The sequence below is a fragment of the Papio anubis genome, chromosome 6, assembly GCF_008728515.1.
Source record: "Papio anubis isolate 15944 chromosome 6, Panubis1.0, whole genome shotgun sequence".
Classification (NCBI taxonomy): Eukaryota; Metazoa; Chordata; class Mammalia; order Primates; family Cercopithecidae; genus Papio; species Papio anubis.
Genome location: NC_044981.1, coordinates 45842550 through 45861342, shown reverse-complemented (window position 1 = coordinate 45861342; position 18793 = coordinate 45842550). Strand labels below are relative to the sequence as shown.

Here is an 18793-nt window from a genome sequence, read left to right as displayed (position 1 = left end):
GACCATGAGATGTGTTTCCATTTGTTTTTGTCATCTATGATTTCTTTCAGTAGGGTTTTGTAGTTTTCCCTGTAGAGGTCTTTTGACTGCCTAGTTAGGTATTCCTAAGCATCTTTTTTTTTTTTTTTTTTTTGCAGCTATTGTAAAAGGGGTTGAGTTCTTGATTTGATTCTCCGCACGACTGTTGTTGGTATATAAAAGACCTACTGATTTGCATACATTAATTTTGTACCCGGAAACTTTGCTGAATTCTTTTATCAGTTCTAGGAGCTTTCGAAGGAGTCTTTAGGGTTTTCAAGGTAAACTATCATATCATTAGCAAACAGTTTGACTTCCTCTTTATCGAGTTGGATGCCCTTTATTTCTTTCTCTTGTCTAATTGCTCTGGCTAGGACTTCCAGTACTATATTGAAGAGGAGTGGTGAGAGCAGGCATCCTTGTCTTATTCCAGTTCACAGAGGGAATGCTTTCAATTTTTCCCTTTTCAGTATTATGCTGGCTGTGGATTTGTCATAGACAGCTTTTATTACGCTGAGGTATGTCCCTTGTATGCCAATTTTGCTGAGAGTTTTAATCATAAAGCAATGCTGGATTTTGTCAAATGCTTTTTCTGCATCTATTGAGATGATCATGTGATTTTTAATTCTGTTTATGTGACATATCGCATTTACTGACTTGTGTATGTTAAAATATCCCTGCATCCCTGATATGAAACCCAATTGATCATGGTGCATTATCTTTTTGATATGTTGTTGGATTCAGTTAGCTAGTACTTTGTTAAGGATTTTAGCATCTATATTCATCAGGCATATTGGTCTATAGTTTTCTTTTTTTGTTATGTCCTTTCCTGGTCTTGGTATTAGGGTGATACTAGCTTCACAGAATGATTTAGGGAAGGTTCCCTCTCTCTATCTCCTGAAATAGTGTCAAAAGGATTGGTACCAATTATTTGAATGTCTGGTAGAATTCTGCTGTGAATCCATCTGGTCCTGGACCTTTTTTGTTGGTGGTGGTAATTTTTAAATTAACATTTCAACCTCGCTGCTTGCTATTGTTCTGTTCAGCATGTGTAATTATTCCTGATTTAATAAAGGATTGTATCTTTACAGGAATTCGGCCATCTCCTCTAGGTTTTCTAGTTTATGCATGGAAAAAAGTTCATAGTAGCCTTGAATGATCTTTTGTATTTCTGTGGTGTCAGCTGTAATATCTCCAGTTTTGTTTCTAACTGAGCTTATTTGGATTTTCTCTCTTCTTGGTTAATCTTGCTAATGATCTCTCAATCTTATTTATCTTTTCAAAGAATCAGTTTTTAATTTATCTTTTGTATTTTTTGTTTGTTTCAATTTCACTTAGTTCTGCTCTGATCTTGGTTATTTCCTTTCTTCTGCTGAGTTTGGGTTTGGTTTGTTCTTTCTCTCGTTCGGTGACCTTAGATTGTCTATCCGTGCTCTTTCATAGTCTCTGATGTAGGCATTTAGGGCTATCAACTTTTAAGTTGACTTAAGTTAAAAGTTAGGTGATTAACTATTAATTTTCCTCTTAGCACTGCCTTTGCTGTATCCCAGAGGTCCTGAAAGGTGTGTCACTATTGTTGTTCAGTAAGAAGAATTTTTAAATTTCCATCTTGATTTCATTTCTGACCCAATGATCATTCAGGAGTAGGTTATTTAATTTCCATTATTTGCATGGTTTTGAAGACTCCTTTGATTTCCAGTTTTATTCCACTGTGGTATGAGAGAGTGCTTGATATAATTTCAATTTTCTTAAATTTACTGAGGTTCATTTTGTGGCCTATGTTGAATAGAATGTATATTCTGTGGTGGTTGAGTAGAATGTTCTGTAAATACCTGTTAACTCCATTTGTTCCAGGGTACAGTTTAAATTCATTGTTTCTTTGTTGACTTTGTCTTGATGACCTGTCTAGTGCTGTCAGTGGAGTACTGAAGTCCCCCACTATTATTGTGTTACTATCTCATTTCTTAGGCCTATTAGTAATTGTCTTATAAATTAAAGAGCTGCAGTGTTAGGTGCATATATATATATATATATATATATATATATATATGTGATATTTTCTTGTTGGACAAGGCCTTTTATCATTATGTAATGTCCCTCTTTGTCTTTTTAAACTGCTGTTGAATTAAAGTTTGTTTTGTCTAAGAACAGCTACTCCTGCTGTCCATTTGCATGAAATATCTCTTTCTACACCTTTACCTTTAAAGTTTATAATTCCTTAAGTATTAGGTGAGTCTCTTGAAGGCAGCAGAGGGTTGTTGAATTCCCGTCCATTATGCAGTTATGTATCTTTTACATGGAGCATTTAGGCCATTTACATTCAACATCAGTATTGAGATGTGAGATACCATTCCATTCATTGGGGTATTTGTTTTTTTTTTTTGGAACGGAGTCTTGCTCGGTAGCCCGGGCTGGAGTGCAGTAGCCGGATCTCAGCTCACTGCAAGCTCCGCCTCCCGGGTTTACGCCATTCTCCTGCCTCAGCCTCCCAAGTAGCTGGGACTACAGGCGCCCGCCACCTCGCCCGGCTAGTTTTTTTTTGTATTTTTAGTAGAGACGGGGTTTCACGGTGTTAGCCAGGATGGTCTCGATCTCCTGACCTCATGATCCGCCCGTCTCGGCCTCCCAAAGTGCTGGGATTACAGGCTTGAGCCACCGCGCCCGGCTCATTGGGGTATTTGTTGCCTGTATACTTTGGTTTTTTTGTTTTTTGTTTTTGCTTTTTAACTTGTATTTTTGTTTTATAGGTCCTGTGAGATTTATGCTTCAAACAGGTTCTATTTTGATGTGTTTCCAGGATTTGTTTCAAGATTTAGAGCTCCTTTTAGCAGTTCTTGTAGTGCTGGCTTGGTAGTGGTGAATTCTCTCGGCATTTGTTCATCTGGAAAAGACTATATGTTTCCTTCATTTATGAAGCTAAGTTTTGCTGGATACAAAATTCTTGGCTGATAATTGTTTTGTTGAGGAGGTTCAAGATAGGACCCCAATCCCTTCTAGCTTGTATGGTTTCTGCTGAGAAATCTGCTGTTAATCTGATAGACTGTCCTTTATAGGTTACCTGGTGCTTCTGCCTCACAGCTCCTAAAATTCTTTCCTTTGTCTTAACTTTTAGATAACCTGACGACAATGTGCCTAGGCGATAATCTTATTATGATAAATTTCCCAGGTGTCCTTTGAACTTCCTATATTTGGATGTCTAGGTCTCTGGCAAGGCCAGGGAAGTTTTTCTGATTATTCCCCCAAATATGTTTTTTAAACTTTTAGATTTCTCTTCTTCCTCAGGAAGGCCAATTATAACCTGATGACAATGTGCCCAGGCAATAATCTTTTTGTGATAAATTTCCCAAATGTTCTTTAAGCTTCTTATATTTGGATATCTAGGTCTGTAGCAAGGCTGGGGAAGTTTTTCTTCTGATTATTCCCCCAAATAGGTTTTTTAAACTTTTAGATTTCTCTTCTTCCTCAAGGAGGCCAATTATTCTTGGGTTTGGTCATTTAACATAATCCCAGACTTCATGGGGGCTTGGTTCATATTTTCTTATTCTTTGTCTTTGTTGGATTGAGTTAACTCAAAAACCTTGTCTTCAAACTCTGAAGTTCTTTCTTCTGCTTATTCAATTCTATTGCTGAAACTTTCCAGAGCATTTTGTACTTCTGTAAGTGCATCCATTGTTTCCTGAAGTTTTGATTATTTTTTTATTTATGGCATCTATTTCACTGAATACTTCTCCCTTCACTTCTTCTATCGTTTTTTTTATTTCCTTAAATTGGGCTTCGTCTTTCTCTGATGTCTCCCTGATTAGCTGAATAACTTACCTTCTAAATTCTTTTTCAGGTAAATCAGGGATTTATTCTTGGTTTGGATCCCTTGCTGGTGAGCTAGTGTGATTTTTGGGGGGTGGTAAAGAACCTTGTTTTGTCTTATTACCAGAGTTGGTTTTCTGATTCCTTCTCATTTGGGAAGGCTCTGTCAGAGGGAAGTGTAGGGCTCAAGGCTGTTTAGATTATTTTTGTCCCATGGGGTGCTCCTTTATGTAGTACTCTTCCTCTTTTCCCAAGGATGTGGCTTCCTGAGAGCTGAACTGTAGTGATTATCTCTCTTCTGCCACACAGCTAGTCTACTAGGCTCTGGGCTAGTACTGGGGGTTGTCTGCACAAAGTCCTGTGACGTGAACCGTCTGTGGGTCTCTTAGCTGTGGATACCAGCACCTGCTCTGGTGGAAGTGGCAGTTGGGGTTGGAGGTGGGAGTGGGGGCAGGTTGAAATGAACTCTGTGAAGGTCCTTAGCTCTGATTGTTTAATGCACTATTTTTGTGCTGGTTGGCCTCCTGCTGGGAGGTGGCACTCTCAAGAGAGCATTAGCTATGTAGTATGGGGAGGAACAGGTGGTGGGCAGGGTCTTGGAAATCCCAAGAGTATATGCCCTTTGTCTTCAGTTACTAGGGTGGGTAGGGAAGGACCATTAGGTGAGGGCAGGGCTAGGCATGTCTGATCTCAGACTCTCCTTGGGCGGATCTTGCTGCGACTGAGTATTTGGGGTGTCTCCCAGGTCCTACAGGAGCAGCTGCCTTCCTTCAGAGGGTCTGTGGGTTCTCTCCGCTTTCCTAACGTATTCCTGCAGTCATTCTAGAGCAAAAGTTCACGATGTGAGCCTCCACATGCTGCTCTGTCTGTCCCAGTGGGAACTGCAATCTAGTCCTGCCTCCTGTCCACCATGATCTCTCTGTTTTTAAAATATTTTAAAATCCCTTTCTAAGATACCAAAATGCAGCAAAGTATTTTTATTAATATTTGAACGTGATAATTCAAACCAGGCAGAGCTTTTGAAACGATTTTGCTTTGTATTCCTTTATTACACAAAAGGCAAAATTCCTTCTATTTCACTGCTTTGTGCCTGTGGTAAATTCAGAATCAAAGAAAAGTCTTGTTTATGTTCTTAACTACTTAGATTACATTAATTTTTAGCTTTAAAGGGGCATTTTTATTCCTAAAGGCAGGAAATACAAATACATACATAAATACAGCACTGATAAGTAAAGAAACTCTATACCTTAAAATTTAATTTTTTTTCAAAAGTGACAACAGTTCTCACAAAAGACTAATATTCTTACAATTAATTTTTCTAAAATCCACAGCATCAATTACCATTGCTGTTTTATCTGTAACACATTTTTTCCTTACCTCTTCATTAATATCAATAATATCTCCCACTTTCAGCTCCAGTTCGTCCTCATTTTGTGGAATGTACTCAAAAAGAACTTTACACTGACGCTTCTTGGTCTCTAAAGAAAGTAACATATAAGAAATTAGATTAAGAAAGATCATTTTTGAAAACAGTATATTTACATGCCATGTTTATAGTCATAGGACATTCTAAACAGCTAATCACAATCAGCCCTAGTTAGCTTTTTACTCCAAGCCCCACACTACAAATATTAAGGCTTCAGGCAATAAAATCTGCTTATACATCTTATCCCACCATTTACACAAAAGCAAAATATCCAAATACCCATTACCATTTTTGAGACTAAAAAAACAGACAATAAAAGACACTTGGCACAACAAATTCATCAGACAAATTCTCTAGGTTAGTGATTTTCAGACTATTCCTAATCAAGTCTGGGAATACTACGTAAAATTAGTACTTATACGACTGTAGAAAGAAGCAATAATATGTACAAACCTCAAATTTATTTTATCTTCTTTAATAATTTTCAGACAGCTAAAAATGAAACTCACTTATGTGAAGATAATTTTACTTTCGCTTTTCAAACAAGCTTCATTTATTCAGAAATGATAATTTATAACCATTCGGACTTGTGTTCTCAACCTTTCTCAAGCTCTACAAACAGAACTCAGACTCACTCCCATCTTCAAAAATGAATCACTAAGCAGCTATGGGTGGATGACCAGGAATAGCTGACTACTTCTTGATATTCCAAGTGTGTTTCTTAGACCAGCAGCAACAATATAACCTGGGAGCTTGTGAGATATGTACTATCTCAAGCTCCACCCCACATCTACTAAACAGGGACTGAGTAAAAAGTTCCCTCAAAATTCATATATTGAAACCCTAACACCCAATGAATTTGGCAATAGTGCCTTTGTGGAGGTAGTAAATAGGGTTAAATGAGGTCCTAAGGGTTAACACCCTAATGAGATAGGACTAGTATCCTTACAAAAGAGGAAGAGACATCAGCCAACCATTGCCCTCCCCAACCCTCCAATACAAAGGAAAGACCAAGCAAGACAACAAGGAGACAGTGGTCCTCTACAAGCCAGAAGAGGGGCATCACCAGAAACCAACCCTGACAGCACCTTGATCTTGGACTTCTAATCGTCCAAAACTGTGAGAAGATAAATCTGATGTTTAAGCTACTAAGTCTGTGGTATTTTGCTATGGTAGCCCTAGCAGACTGAATTTTGAATCAGAGCGTGCACATTAAGAAGATCCCTCAGTGATTCTCAATCTTGTACCCAATAATTCGGTCACCCTGATCTTTAATTTCTTGAAAATGGAATACCCTATTCCATCTCACACTTCAATGTACTGTTTCTTTTGTCAAGGAACTTTACTTTCACCCATGAAGCCCACCTTCAACTCATCTTCATTTCTCAGCTTAGAAGACACTCCCAAATAGCTTTTTCTTTTTTTTTTTTTTTTTGGAGACAGAGTCTCGCTCTGTTGCCCAGGCTGGAGTACAATGGCACAATCTCGACTCACTGCAACCTCTGCCTCCCAGGTTCAAGCGATTCTCCCGCCTCAGCCTCCTGAGTAGTTGGGATTACAGGAGAGCGCCACTACGCCTGGCTAATTTTTGTATTTTTAGTAGAGGCGGGGTTTCACCACGTTGATCAGGGTGGTCTCAAACTCCTGACCTCAGGTGATCCACCCACCTCGGCCACCCAAAGTGCTAGGATTACAGGTGTGAGCCACTGCGCCCAGCCACAAATAGCTTTCTAAATTAAATAATTTTCCTTTGTGCTACTCTAGCACCCTGTACTTACCCCCTATTTGCTTCTGCAACCTACCCAGCACCTAGCATAGTGCCTGGCTTATTCTAGATATCTGATATGGTCTATTTGTGCTGCTATAACAAAATACCTGAGACTAGGTAATGAAGATAATACAAATTTACTTCTCTCTTCTCTGGAGTCTGAGAAATCCAAGATCAAAGTGCCAGCAGACTTTATATCTGGTGAGAGCCCTCTACATATGTTATCACATGTCAGAAGGGCAAAAAAGGACCTAAGCTAGTTCCCTCCTGCCCTTTCATAAGGCACTAACCCATTCATGACAGCACGGTCCTCATGACTTAATCATTTCTCAAAAAGATCCACCTATTAATATCACAATGGAAATTAAATTTCAACATGAATTTTGCAAAGAACCGTAATTCCATCCACAGGAGTATCTGCTACGTATTTTTGAATGAATTAATAAACAAATATCTAGGTCTAACTATATGGCATCATTGTCAACCAATATTATCACAAGAGTGTCTACATTCCATCAATAGCCTATCACCAACAATCCTAACAAGATTTTTCTTAATAATTTAAATGCACACTTAAAGAACACAACTTGAGAAGAAAACACGCACACTAAAAAAAAATTAGTGATAAAACTTGAATACATAATGAGAGTAAAATATTTAATACAAAACACAAATATTTCAAAAATGAGAAAGGACAGGTTTGAACTAGAGCAAATATGGAAAGCTTCAAAGAAGAAATGATAACAGAGTTATACAAGGAAATATGAGTAAGATACAAGAAGGTGGGACAGATGTGGCAGGTATTCTAGAGCAAGGAAAACAGTTTTACTAACGAAGTAGGATTTGGTGATACAACAATTCTAAGGAGAGAGGACAACAAAGGAGAATCCTAAGAAGTAATCTGGACAGGCAGAATTTCACTGCATCAAATCATGATCTCCAAATAAACTCTTTGTAAAGAAAGATGTCATGCTACAATAGAAATATCAGCTGTACTGGAAGTCAGATGACTTATGTTCTGGCACAGTTGTCATTATCTAGTTATTTCACAGAAATTCTCTAGGAATCAATTTCCTGGGCCATAAAATTACATCACGGAACTAGAAAACCACTACAGTTACTTCAGCTCCAACATTCTGTGGATCTATGACATTGTTTATCAAGACAAAAAGTAATCTAACTTCACCCCCAAAACAACAAAACAAGCACATTACATGCAACCAATAGCATGGAGAGGTACAAAACAGACATAACCATCAAGTAGATAAAATAATTGAGTCTCCAAATAAGAAAGTTACATCTGTGTAAGTCTTTTTCCCCTTCCTAAAGCAATTAATTTGTATCTGATTTTTTATTGTAGTTTTTATAATAAAAGAAGCCAAAGAAAGTAAACAGACTGTGCGTGGAGGCTCACGCCTATAATCCCAGCACCTTGGGAGGCCGAGGCAGGCAGATCACAAGGTCAGGAGATCAAGGCCATCCTGGCTAACACAGTGAAATCCCGTCTCTACCGAAAATACAAAAAATTAGCCGGGCGTGGTGGTGGGTGCCTGTAGTCCCAGCTACTCGGGAGGCTGAGGCAGGAGAATGGCATGAACCTGGGAGGCGGAGCTTGCAGTGAGCTGAGATGGCGCCACTGCACTCCAGCCTGGGCAACAGAGCAAGACTACGCCTCAAAAAAAAAAAAAGGGAAAAAAGAAAGTAAACAATGACCATAATTTTTTAACTAACCTAGTTCAGAGTAAAATTTTTCACATTTCACCTTTCACCAGAGCTCAAGGTAAAATTTTAAGTAATTTAAATAGTTTTATGCATGCTACAGGAAAACTTCACTTCTCTTGAAATATAGAACCCCTAAATACCTTTGCAAGTTGTTCCAGTGACCTTGAGAAAATGTGTTCATTAATGTGTTATTGGCAGTTAGCACTTCATAGACAAGAGGCAAACAATCCATACTATTGAAAAGAAATGTCTATTTTGCTCAAGGTGCTCTTACAAGAATAAAATCCTTTCTATCGTTCTGATAATTTCAGACCTTTTTTAAAATGTGGTTTCTTTTTCATGAAATATCTCTTAAAATTGGACTTAAGGTGAAATGGACTACTCATTAGCCCCCACCCAGGCAGGTCAATGAAGTTTGAGCAGCCTAGCTATAATTTACCTGAGAACTTTATTTCTTCCTCTCACACTAAGCATAATTTTTCCCAAGTAGTTTGTATTAATAGAATCATTTGCAAAAAAAAAAAAAAAAAAGATTCATTTAATCAAAGGAAGGAGTCACATTAGATAAAAGCATCTAAATAGTAATTATTACCACAAACTATGAGTCATTTATTTTAAAAAGAAAAAAAATAATTCCACATTATTTCATATTTAAGTAGGGTTCACTCATAAATTGAGGTGACTGCCTATATTGAATCCATCCATCAATTTAACTGCCAGCACAATTAAGGGGGACTTTGAGATTTTTCACATTTTGAACTGTACAAAGTCAATAAATGTTAATTTCTATAACGTATCAGAACCCATGTTAAGTACAAAAAAGAAGAGGTGTCAATGAAATTAAGCCCATTTTTTTAAAAAAACTGTTAACTAGTATTTTTTTTTTTTTTGGACACAGGGCCTCACTCTGTCACCCAGGCAGTAGTATGAACTCTGCTCACTGCAACCTCTGCCTCCCAGGCTCAAGCGATCCTTCCACCTCAGCCTCTCAAGTAGCTGGGACCACAGGCACTCGCCACCATGCTGGGCTAATTTTTGTATTTTGTGTGTGTGTGTGTAGAGATGGGGTTTGCCATGTTGCCCAGGCTGGTCCTAAACTCCTGGGCTCAAGTGATCCACCCACCTCAGCCTCCCAAAGTGCTGGGATTACAGGTGTGAGCCACCACACCCAGTTATTAACATTTTCTTATCACAAGTAACCTTTAATACTTTTCAGTTCTACCAAAAAATTGAACAAAAACTGTCTTTTAAAAATCATTATATAAGTAAAGTTACTAACAAGGGAGAGAATAAAGGAGGTACAGCAAAGGCAGGGACATACTGCATTTCTTTCATGTACCAGCACTATACTAAATTCTTCACATCTCCCACACAACAAAGCATTAACACTCACTATCTCATTTACCAATGAGAAAAACAGGAAATAAAAAGTTAAATAATCCATCAAAGACCACATAGCTAAAATGAGGCAAAACTAAAATTATATCCACTTCTGGAATATTATGCCCGCTTCGAAGCCTTAAATCTTTCCACTATAGTATGCTGTCTCTATCACAGATTACATAGTACTTTGACATAGCTCATATAGTCTAGTCACACTGGATTTTTACTCCCCCAAAATACCACATACTTGCTTATTTCTGTGGGTCTGCCAAAGGCTGCATTTCTTCCTTGAATGCTATTCTCCCAATCTCCATGTGCTTGTATGTCCTACCTAAAGAAGAGCTTCAATACACTTTGCTTGACAACCCCAGTACAAAATTACCTTTTCATCTAAATTATCACTGCACATCTCTCTCATACAGTTCTGAATATATAGTATAAAACAACAGAATAACTGTAGACATTTATCAAGCACTTATAATTACTTAACATGTTAATGCCTCTTACATCCTATGAGAAAATTATGACTATCTCTATTTTATAGTAAATTGATGTTCACCCCTGCTAGACTGTGAATTCTGAATCATCATCCACACCCAGCTTTATGTGGCAGATTTAATTGTTTCTCATGATCATGCTACCCACAGATATAAAGGCATTTGACACACGCGAGTTCAAAAATTTCAGAAAACTTTACATGTTTAGTATTTTTAAAAAACAAAACCAAACTGTGTGAAATTTCAGACACAGTAAAGTTACTGCCCTTGTTCTTTTTCCAATAAAACAGAAAATCTTTAATTTCTAAACGTGGGTCATCAAGAATAGTTAGGTATTTCATGTCTGAAAAATAGATGTAACTATTTAGATCAAACAAAGCTCTTAAATTATGATACCATTTATCACTGAAGACTGTTTTTAATGTTTCCATCAAATGCTAAAATAAGAGCATACCTCAATAAGAAGTGGGAGGTTGAATGCTAAAACTTCAGAAATAACAGTAAAAGGATTTCTGACCCAATTTTTGGTTCCAGCTGGCTCTGGGAAAAAATATCTTCAGGTTCTATTAAAGCACTAAAATGTATTTAACTAGTGAATTTTTAAAATCAATTTCTTTCTCCACCAGGCGTAGTGGCTTACACCTGCAATCCCAGTACTATGGGAGGCCGAGGCAGGTGGATCAACTGAGGTCAGGAGTTCGAGACCAGCCTGACCAACGTGGTGAAACCCTGTCTCTACTAAAAATACAAAAAGTAGCTGGGCGTGGTGGCACACGCCTATAATCCCAGCTACTTGGGAGGCTGAGGCAGGAGAATCACTTGAACCTGGAGGGCAGAGGGTACAGTAAGCCGAGATCATGGCACTGCATTCCATCCTGGGAGAGAAGACCGAAACTCTGTCTCAAAAAATAAATAAATAAAAATCAATTTATTTCTTCAATAAGCATATAATCAAATGTTAAGAGAAACACTGATTCAGCCATTTTACATGAATGATGAATGAATACATCATTTTCATGTAATGAAATACTCATTACATGAATACATGAATGATGTATAAATACATCATTCATATGTATCAATTAGCCATTCATACAGTTGAATCTTTTTAAAAAATTTTCTCGCCCAGAGCAGTGGCTTGGGCCTGTAATCCCAGCATTTTGGGCGGCTGAGGCGGGCAGATCCCTTGAGGCCAGGAGTTTGAGACCAGCCTGGCCAAGATGGTGAAACCCCATCTCTACTAAAAATAGAAAAAATTAGCCGGGTATGGAGCTGTGTTCCTCTAATTCCAGCTACCGGGGAGGCTGAGGTTGCAGTGAGCTGAGACTGTGCCAATGATCTCCAACCTGAGACTCTGTATCCAAAAAAAAAAAAAAAAAAATTACCATCCTTAGCAATAAAAAAATCGTAATGCTTAGGCCATTAAGTGAAAGGCTCAAACTGTTCAAGATACTGTTTACTTTGCTGAGATGTTCTACTTAAGATACTCAAAATTTTAGAAAATCTTCATTATCACTATCATGGAGAAACAGACAATGTGATCAGAGGTAAAGTACTATGTCTGTAGCATACTTTCAACTGATTCCATTAAAAAAGTATATGTATATAAAGATAAAGCCAATGTGACAAAATGTTAACAGCATACGCAGGGGAAGGGTATACTATGTTCACTGCACAATTATTCCTTCAACTTTTCTAGATATTTTAAAGTTTTCTAAATAAAATAGAAAGTTAGAACAGCCTACCTGTTCAAGAGGGTAGGGTATTCTAACCCCGAGATGATCTACTCATTTGAGTGAGTCTTTTTCCCCTTATCAGTCAGAATATTTCAATGTCAAAGAGTGACCATGAACCAACATGCTCATTTTTTCAAAAGGTATGCTGCAAAGACTTATAGTCAGTGGACATAATTTGACAGTATTCAGAATGTTACTATTTTCTTCAGCACTGACTCAAATTAAGAAAGCATACGATTTGCTACCCAAATGTTTTATGGGAGTGAAGTAATGTGTAGATTGACATTCTTTCAACGAACTTTTCATGTGCACCATCATCCCTTGCAGTATAAACACTAGTGATCTATTAGTATCAATCTCAATGTATCTTTTACATTCAAAATAAGTAACTGAATGAAAAATCACTTCTGCTGTAGCATGAGTTTCCACTACTAAGGAAATACAATTAGCAAACACTATGTATTCCCTCACTTGTGCCAAGAGACTTCATCTGGTATCGATTTCTTCCAAATGTAAAGTGAAACATCTACCAACATTTCACACTGACTGTTAATATTCTGATGCTGAAACACGTCAATTATTTACTCTCTAAACACAGTATTTTACCATTATCTCTGTGGCTGATTTTACAAGGGTGTCAGAAGTAATGTGACTTGCAACCTGTTTTTGCTCTAAGAAATGTACATTTGTTCTCTTCTCTGACTTTAGCAACGCATAGTAATCAACTTTTTCCTGTAAAGCACTATTCTATGTTTGCTCTAAAAAAAATTAATACTTCCTTGTTTTACTAAATGAGCTACCATGCTTAGTAATGGATCATAGCAAAAGTTTTCACAGCTTCATTACTACCCCAAAAAAGCCAATATACTGGAGACTAGAGAAGAACAGCTCACTAGTCCAATCCAGTTTTTGGATACTCAACATCATTACACTTATTTGAACCTCTCCTTTGTAGTTGCTTAGACAAAATTCAACACATACACAGATTCACTTTGTCTTGGCACACAGGGATTTAAACTGAACTGCAGTCTTTATACTATCAACCTTACATTAATACAACGGTTTTGGGTTTTTTAAATTAACATTAATAGTACTGGTTAGTTGTATCTACTACTACGTAACAATACAGTGAGTCACTTTTAAATAAGTGATCTATTTTGGAAATTAGAGATATGATCCAAACAGTAACAAAAAATAATATCAAGTTTAATAAACATAAAATAATACATAAATGACAGGAAAACAGAAAAGCAAAAACAACCTGCATCTTGCTTTAAATGTTAGCTGAGACCAAATGACCAATTGAGTCCTTGCAGCACATGTACTTTAAAAACAAGTTATGGAAGATCCTTAGGAAAAAAAGGCCTAAGCTTCCTGGCACCAACTACATAATGATTTTTCTTTCTTACAAGAGAAAAGAATTTACATCCAGTGTTCTTATGAAAGGCAAAATTTACTGTATCCTTTCCTATTAGAAGATAAAGTGAAAAAATATTCAGAACCTTCAACTTCTTTGTCTAACCTCTACTTAAGAAAAACCATATCCCTTTATAGCTCCCTAGAGTGAAAGAAAGTTGTCAATGGATTTTACTATGGACAGAGGTCATGAAAAAACCTCCTGTGGGTTTTACTCTAAAAATTCTCCCTGAGCACAGAAATTCTATATACAGGTTCAGTTGTATGATATAAAACTGTTATTTGTCCCCCAATCCCCAAGCAGTTTCAGAATTCAACATCATCAGAACTGCTGAAACCATCCACCTTGAGGCAATAATGCTAGAAAGCAGTATATGTAATATGTAAATATCCCCTGGACATTGTATTTCCTTGAGAAACAAAGAACAAACAGAACCCCTGAATTGGTCTAAGTGTTATAAAATCTGTTTCATTTTTATGACAACCTCTTTTCATTTTATGAAAATAATCAAAGGATGATGTAATCCAAAAGTAGAGGTTTCCTCAAACTTGACAGATGACAGTGTATGAAAATAATAGATTGAGACATAAGAGAACTCTATAAAAATTAATAATAGCCTTATAATCACAATTTGGGAAATGTATGTAAACAAAATTTCTTTATTGTAGAATATTTTGTACACGGGGATTTATACACCATAATTTCAAAGACATTAAAGTAAATGTGATTAAATACTCATTAACTATTAACCCATTTATGCCACAGGTTGTAATTTTTTTAATTTTTGCAATCAGACCTTAGCAATGACCTCGAATAGCAGGATAGTAATAACTCCTACATTCTTAGCATTCCAATAATGGAACAATAGGTATAGATGGGTTAAACCAAATTGACCATAGTAATAAGTATGCAATGGTGGCTCACGTCTGTAATCCCAGAACTTTGGGAAGCCAATGGGGGCAAATCACTTGAGCCCGGGAGTTTAAGAACAGCTTAGGCAACATGACAAAACCCCATCTCTACAAAGAAAAATACAAAAATTAGCAGACATGGTGGCACGCACCTGTAGTCACAGCTACTCAGTAGACTGATATGGGAAAACTGCATAAGCCTGGGAAGTCAAGGGTGCAGTGAGCTGTGACTGCACCACTACAGCCTGGACAACAGAGTGACACCCTAGCTATCTCAAAAAAAAAAAAAAAAAAAAAAAATCAATCTCTGAAGGCTCTTCTGGTTTTACTGTGTTAAAACATTTGCTATGTGCTCCCATAACACTGTAATTCTTTGCACATGTTTAATATTCTACACTTTTTAAATAACAGTTTCTTTTGTTTTCTGGAGCAGAGACTGGAGTGCAATGGCAGATCTCGGCTCACCTCCCGAGTTCCAGCGATTCTCCTGCCTCAGCCTCCCAAGTAGCTGGGATTACAGGCAAGTGCCTCCACGCCCAGCTAATTTGTATTTTCAGTAGAGACTGGGTTTTACTATGTTGGTCAGGCTGGTCTCGAACTCCTGACTAAGGTGATCCACCAACCTAGGCCTCCCAAAGTGCTGGGATTACAGGCGTGAGCCATTGCACCTGGCCTTAAATAACAGATTCTTTTCCAAGAACGTAAGCTCTTTAAGAACAGCAATATTACCTTTTTTTTTTCTTAACCACCTTCTCACCAACAGCAAATAAAACTCAAGAGTTTAAATGATCTTTCTGAGGTCATAAGACAGACTCAAACACTTATCTGATTTCAAATGTAACGCTCTCCTTCTTTGCCAAGTTGTTCCCCTAACATATTTACACAGTACCAAATCCTTACAAGGTAATCTGCAAGGCCAACCACCTTGGAAATGTTTATGTTCAGATGTTTAACAACTGAAGAAGAGGCACATCAAAATTCTGTATCTATGCTAAGAATCAGCAGATATTTCAGAATCCCACTAAATAAATGGTATTAAAATACAGTTAAGGTAAAATGTTAATCATTCAGTAGAGTCTGAAAGGTAAGTAAGAAAACAGAGCCTCACGCTTTAATTCATAATGATACTGATTTGTTATTGATTGTACATGACTAAAAATTAATATTGACTACACAGGGCAATAACTAGTAACAAAAGAATTTGCAGGAAGTTAACTGCAGTCGTCTACAAAAGACTGAACTACTTTTTCTTAATTTAGAAACAGTTAAAAAATATCCTTCTATTTTGAAGTAATTATGCAGGAAAGGAATTATTTACATACTCTTCTTAATGTTTTTGGTTTGTGGATGTGGCTGAATCCCTCCAGCTGGAAGTCCATAGGTGCTTATTCGTTGTACAAGACTTGCTACATTCCCATGCCTTTCCCGTTTGATGGGCAAACTGTCATCCTTGAATTCCGTCTCTCTTTTAATTTCCTACAAAAGGGGAAATAAAGAGGCAACTTAAGCTATTTTTTTATATTAAATCCTCAAATGTAAAATACCAAAAAGTAGTTACAGTAATTACTATATAAATCAAAATATCAATAGTTTTCAACCTTTGCACTACTCAAACATATCTGAAGAATAAAACACATACTGGTAACAGTGACTCATGAGTTTAAGTTTCATCAGAACTGGAGATGAAGATAAAGGAAAGACAGGCTCAAATCCCAGCCCTACCACCCACCCCAACTACAAAGAAACACTGAGATACAAAGACAAACAATAATTCAGTCAGGGGTAAACAAACCTTCTATAAAGTGCCAGATAGTAAATATTTTACAATTTGCAGACCATACACTTTCTGTTGCAACCATCGACACTGCTATGTGTGGTATAAATGCAGTCATATATTTAAATGAATGAATAACTATGTTCCAATAAAACTTTACTTACAGGAACTAAAATTTTAATTTCAAATAATTTTATATGTCATAATATATTATCCTTTTGATTTTTTCCAACCATTTATAAAATTCTTAGCATTCTTAGCTCATGGGTCTTACAAAAACAGGTGGTATTCAGACTTGTCCTGTGGGCTGGTAGTTTGATAGCCCCTGATCTAAGTCATGGCTATAAAATAAGACATGTGAACCATTATGGAAAAGTACAAAATATTACTGAAAGACAAGAAGACAAAAACAAAGTTATGCCATGTTCAGTAACTGAAAACTCAGTATCATAAAGATATCAGTTCTCCTTTAAAATTGATGTAATATATCAATGCAATTCAAGTATATAAAAACGTTAGATTGTTTCTAAAATTATACAGAACAAAAGGCTAAGAACAGTGAAAATACTTCAAGGAAAAGAAAGCAGGAGTTTTTGTTAACGAAAATACAAAGGAAAACTATAATGATACAATTAAACAATGCGCTATTGGTATAAAGACAGATATACTGATAAATGAAACAAAATAGGAAATCCATAAACAGACAAACTTGATTTAAAACAGAAAAAATGAGGAAAGATGGAACCTTAAGATACACTGTGCATGAAAAACATGCCATATTTAATAGGGAATGAAGCTGGATACCTACCTCACACAATTCATATTAAAAGTAACAATTTTAACTTGATATAGCAAGTGTTATATATGTGTGTGTATATATATATGTGTGTGTGTGTGTATACATATACTTTTTTGTTTGTTTTTCAGACAAGGTCTCCCTCTGTTACCTAGGTTGGAGTGCATGGCTCACTGCAGCCTCAACCTCCTGGGGTCAAGCAATCCTCCCACCTTGCCTCCCAAAGTACTGGGATTATGGTAGTGAGCCTCGGTAGCCAACCAAGTATATTTTTCTTAACCTTTACAATAGAATACTTCTATTTCAAGTTTATAAATTCTTATGATTACAAAAGTATTACAGACTGTTTTAAAAGTATCTTGTGAAAAGGATTCTTTTTCTTTTTTTTTTTTTTTTTTGAGACAGAGTCTCACAGTCTCACTCTGTTGCCCCGGCTGGAGTGCACTGGCACAATCTCTGGTCACTGCAACCTCCGCCTCCCAGGTTCAAGCAATTCTCCCACCTCAGCCTTCCAAGTAGCTGGGACTACAGGCACGCGCCACCACACCCGGCTAATTTTTGTATTTTTAGTAGAGATGGAGTTTCACCACGTTGGCTAGGCTGGTCACAAACTCCTGACCTCAGGGGATCCGCCCACCTAGACCTCCCAAAGTGCTGGGATTACAAGCATGAGCCACCATGCCCGGCCGAAAAGGATTCTTATAAAACATACTTCAAATACTTGAGAACTGATAATTTGTTAGTTTTTTAATACAATGCTAAATAACTATTATGTACTATAATTATTAATAGCCATATTTTTTAAAAAATCAATGTGGAACAGGAAAGAAGAGTACTAGTAACTTATCAATTTCCAAAATTTGAGAGTTGTGCTGTTGCGGGAAAGTGAGGACCAGAGAGACCAGTATGGAGAACAGGAGGATTGTTTATTTAAGGTACGCACCGGCTCAGTGGATTCATATCCAAAAAGCTGAGCTGGTACATACCTTAAATAAACAATCCTCCTGTTTCCTTCATATCGTCTCTCCAGTTCTCAGTTTTCTGCAACAGTGCAGTGCCCAAAAGATGTACACATTTCCTTAGTAATAATTCTGATTAAGAATAAAGTGTTTTTTCTTTGTTTCTGCGTATTATTTTTTAAATGGCTAAATTGTTAAAATATAAATATTTATTAAGTTACTTGAATCCAACAGTAACAACAACTCTTAGGTCTTCTTTTGGTATAGAAGCATCATGAAATAAGGACCGAGACAATAATGGTGTTGTGTAAACCAAGAAAGTTTCGGAATCTCTGGCATAGCAACTGAAAATTAGAATTCTTAAAGAAATTTTTTAGTCTTAAAAGCTGATTATCTTAGTACGATATAAAAAAACAAATTTTGTTTTGTTTTGTTTTGTAGAGATAGCATCTTGGTATGTTGTCCAGGCTGGTCTTCAACTCCTGGGCTCAAGCAATCCTCTCTTCTTGGCCTCCCAGAGTGCTGGTACTAGTTTTGCCCAGCCAAAACCCACAAATTTTAAAATAACATTCAGTTTTATGT

The 18793-nt window shown here is 36.9% G+C and overlaps 1 protein-coding gene across 2 annotated transcripts in view; it reads right to left on the bottom strand.

The window, feature by feature from the left end:
* Positions 1–18793, bottom strand: part of CD2AP (CD2 associated protein) — a 153003-nt gene that overhangs the window by 82347 nt on the left and 51863 nt on the right. For both annotated transcript variants that reach the window (XM_003897700.5, XM_021937354.2), the window contains exons 3-4: positions 16005–16158; positions 5200–5300 (exon numbers count right to left, since the gene is read on the bottom strand). In XM_003897700.5, coding sequence (XP_003897749.1) covers positions 5200–5300; positions 16005–16158 — 255 coding nt within the window. The remainder of the gene's footprint in view (positions 1–5199; positions 5301–16004; positions 16159–18793) is intronic.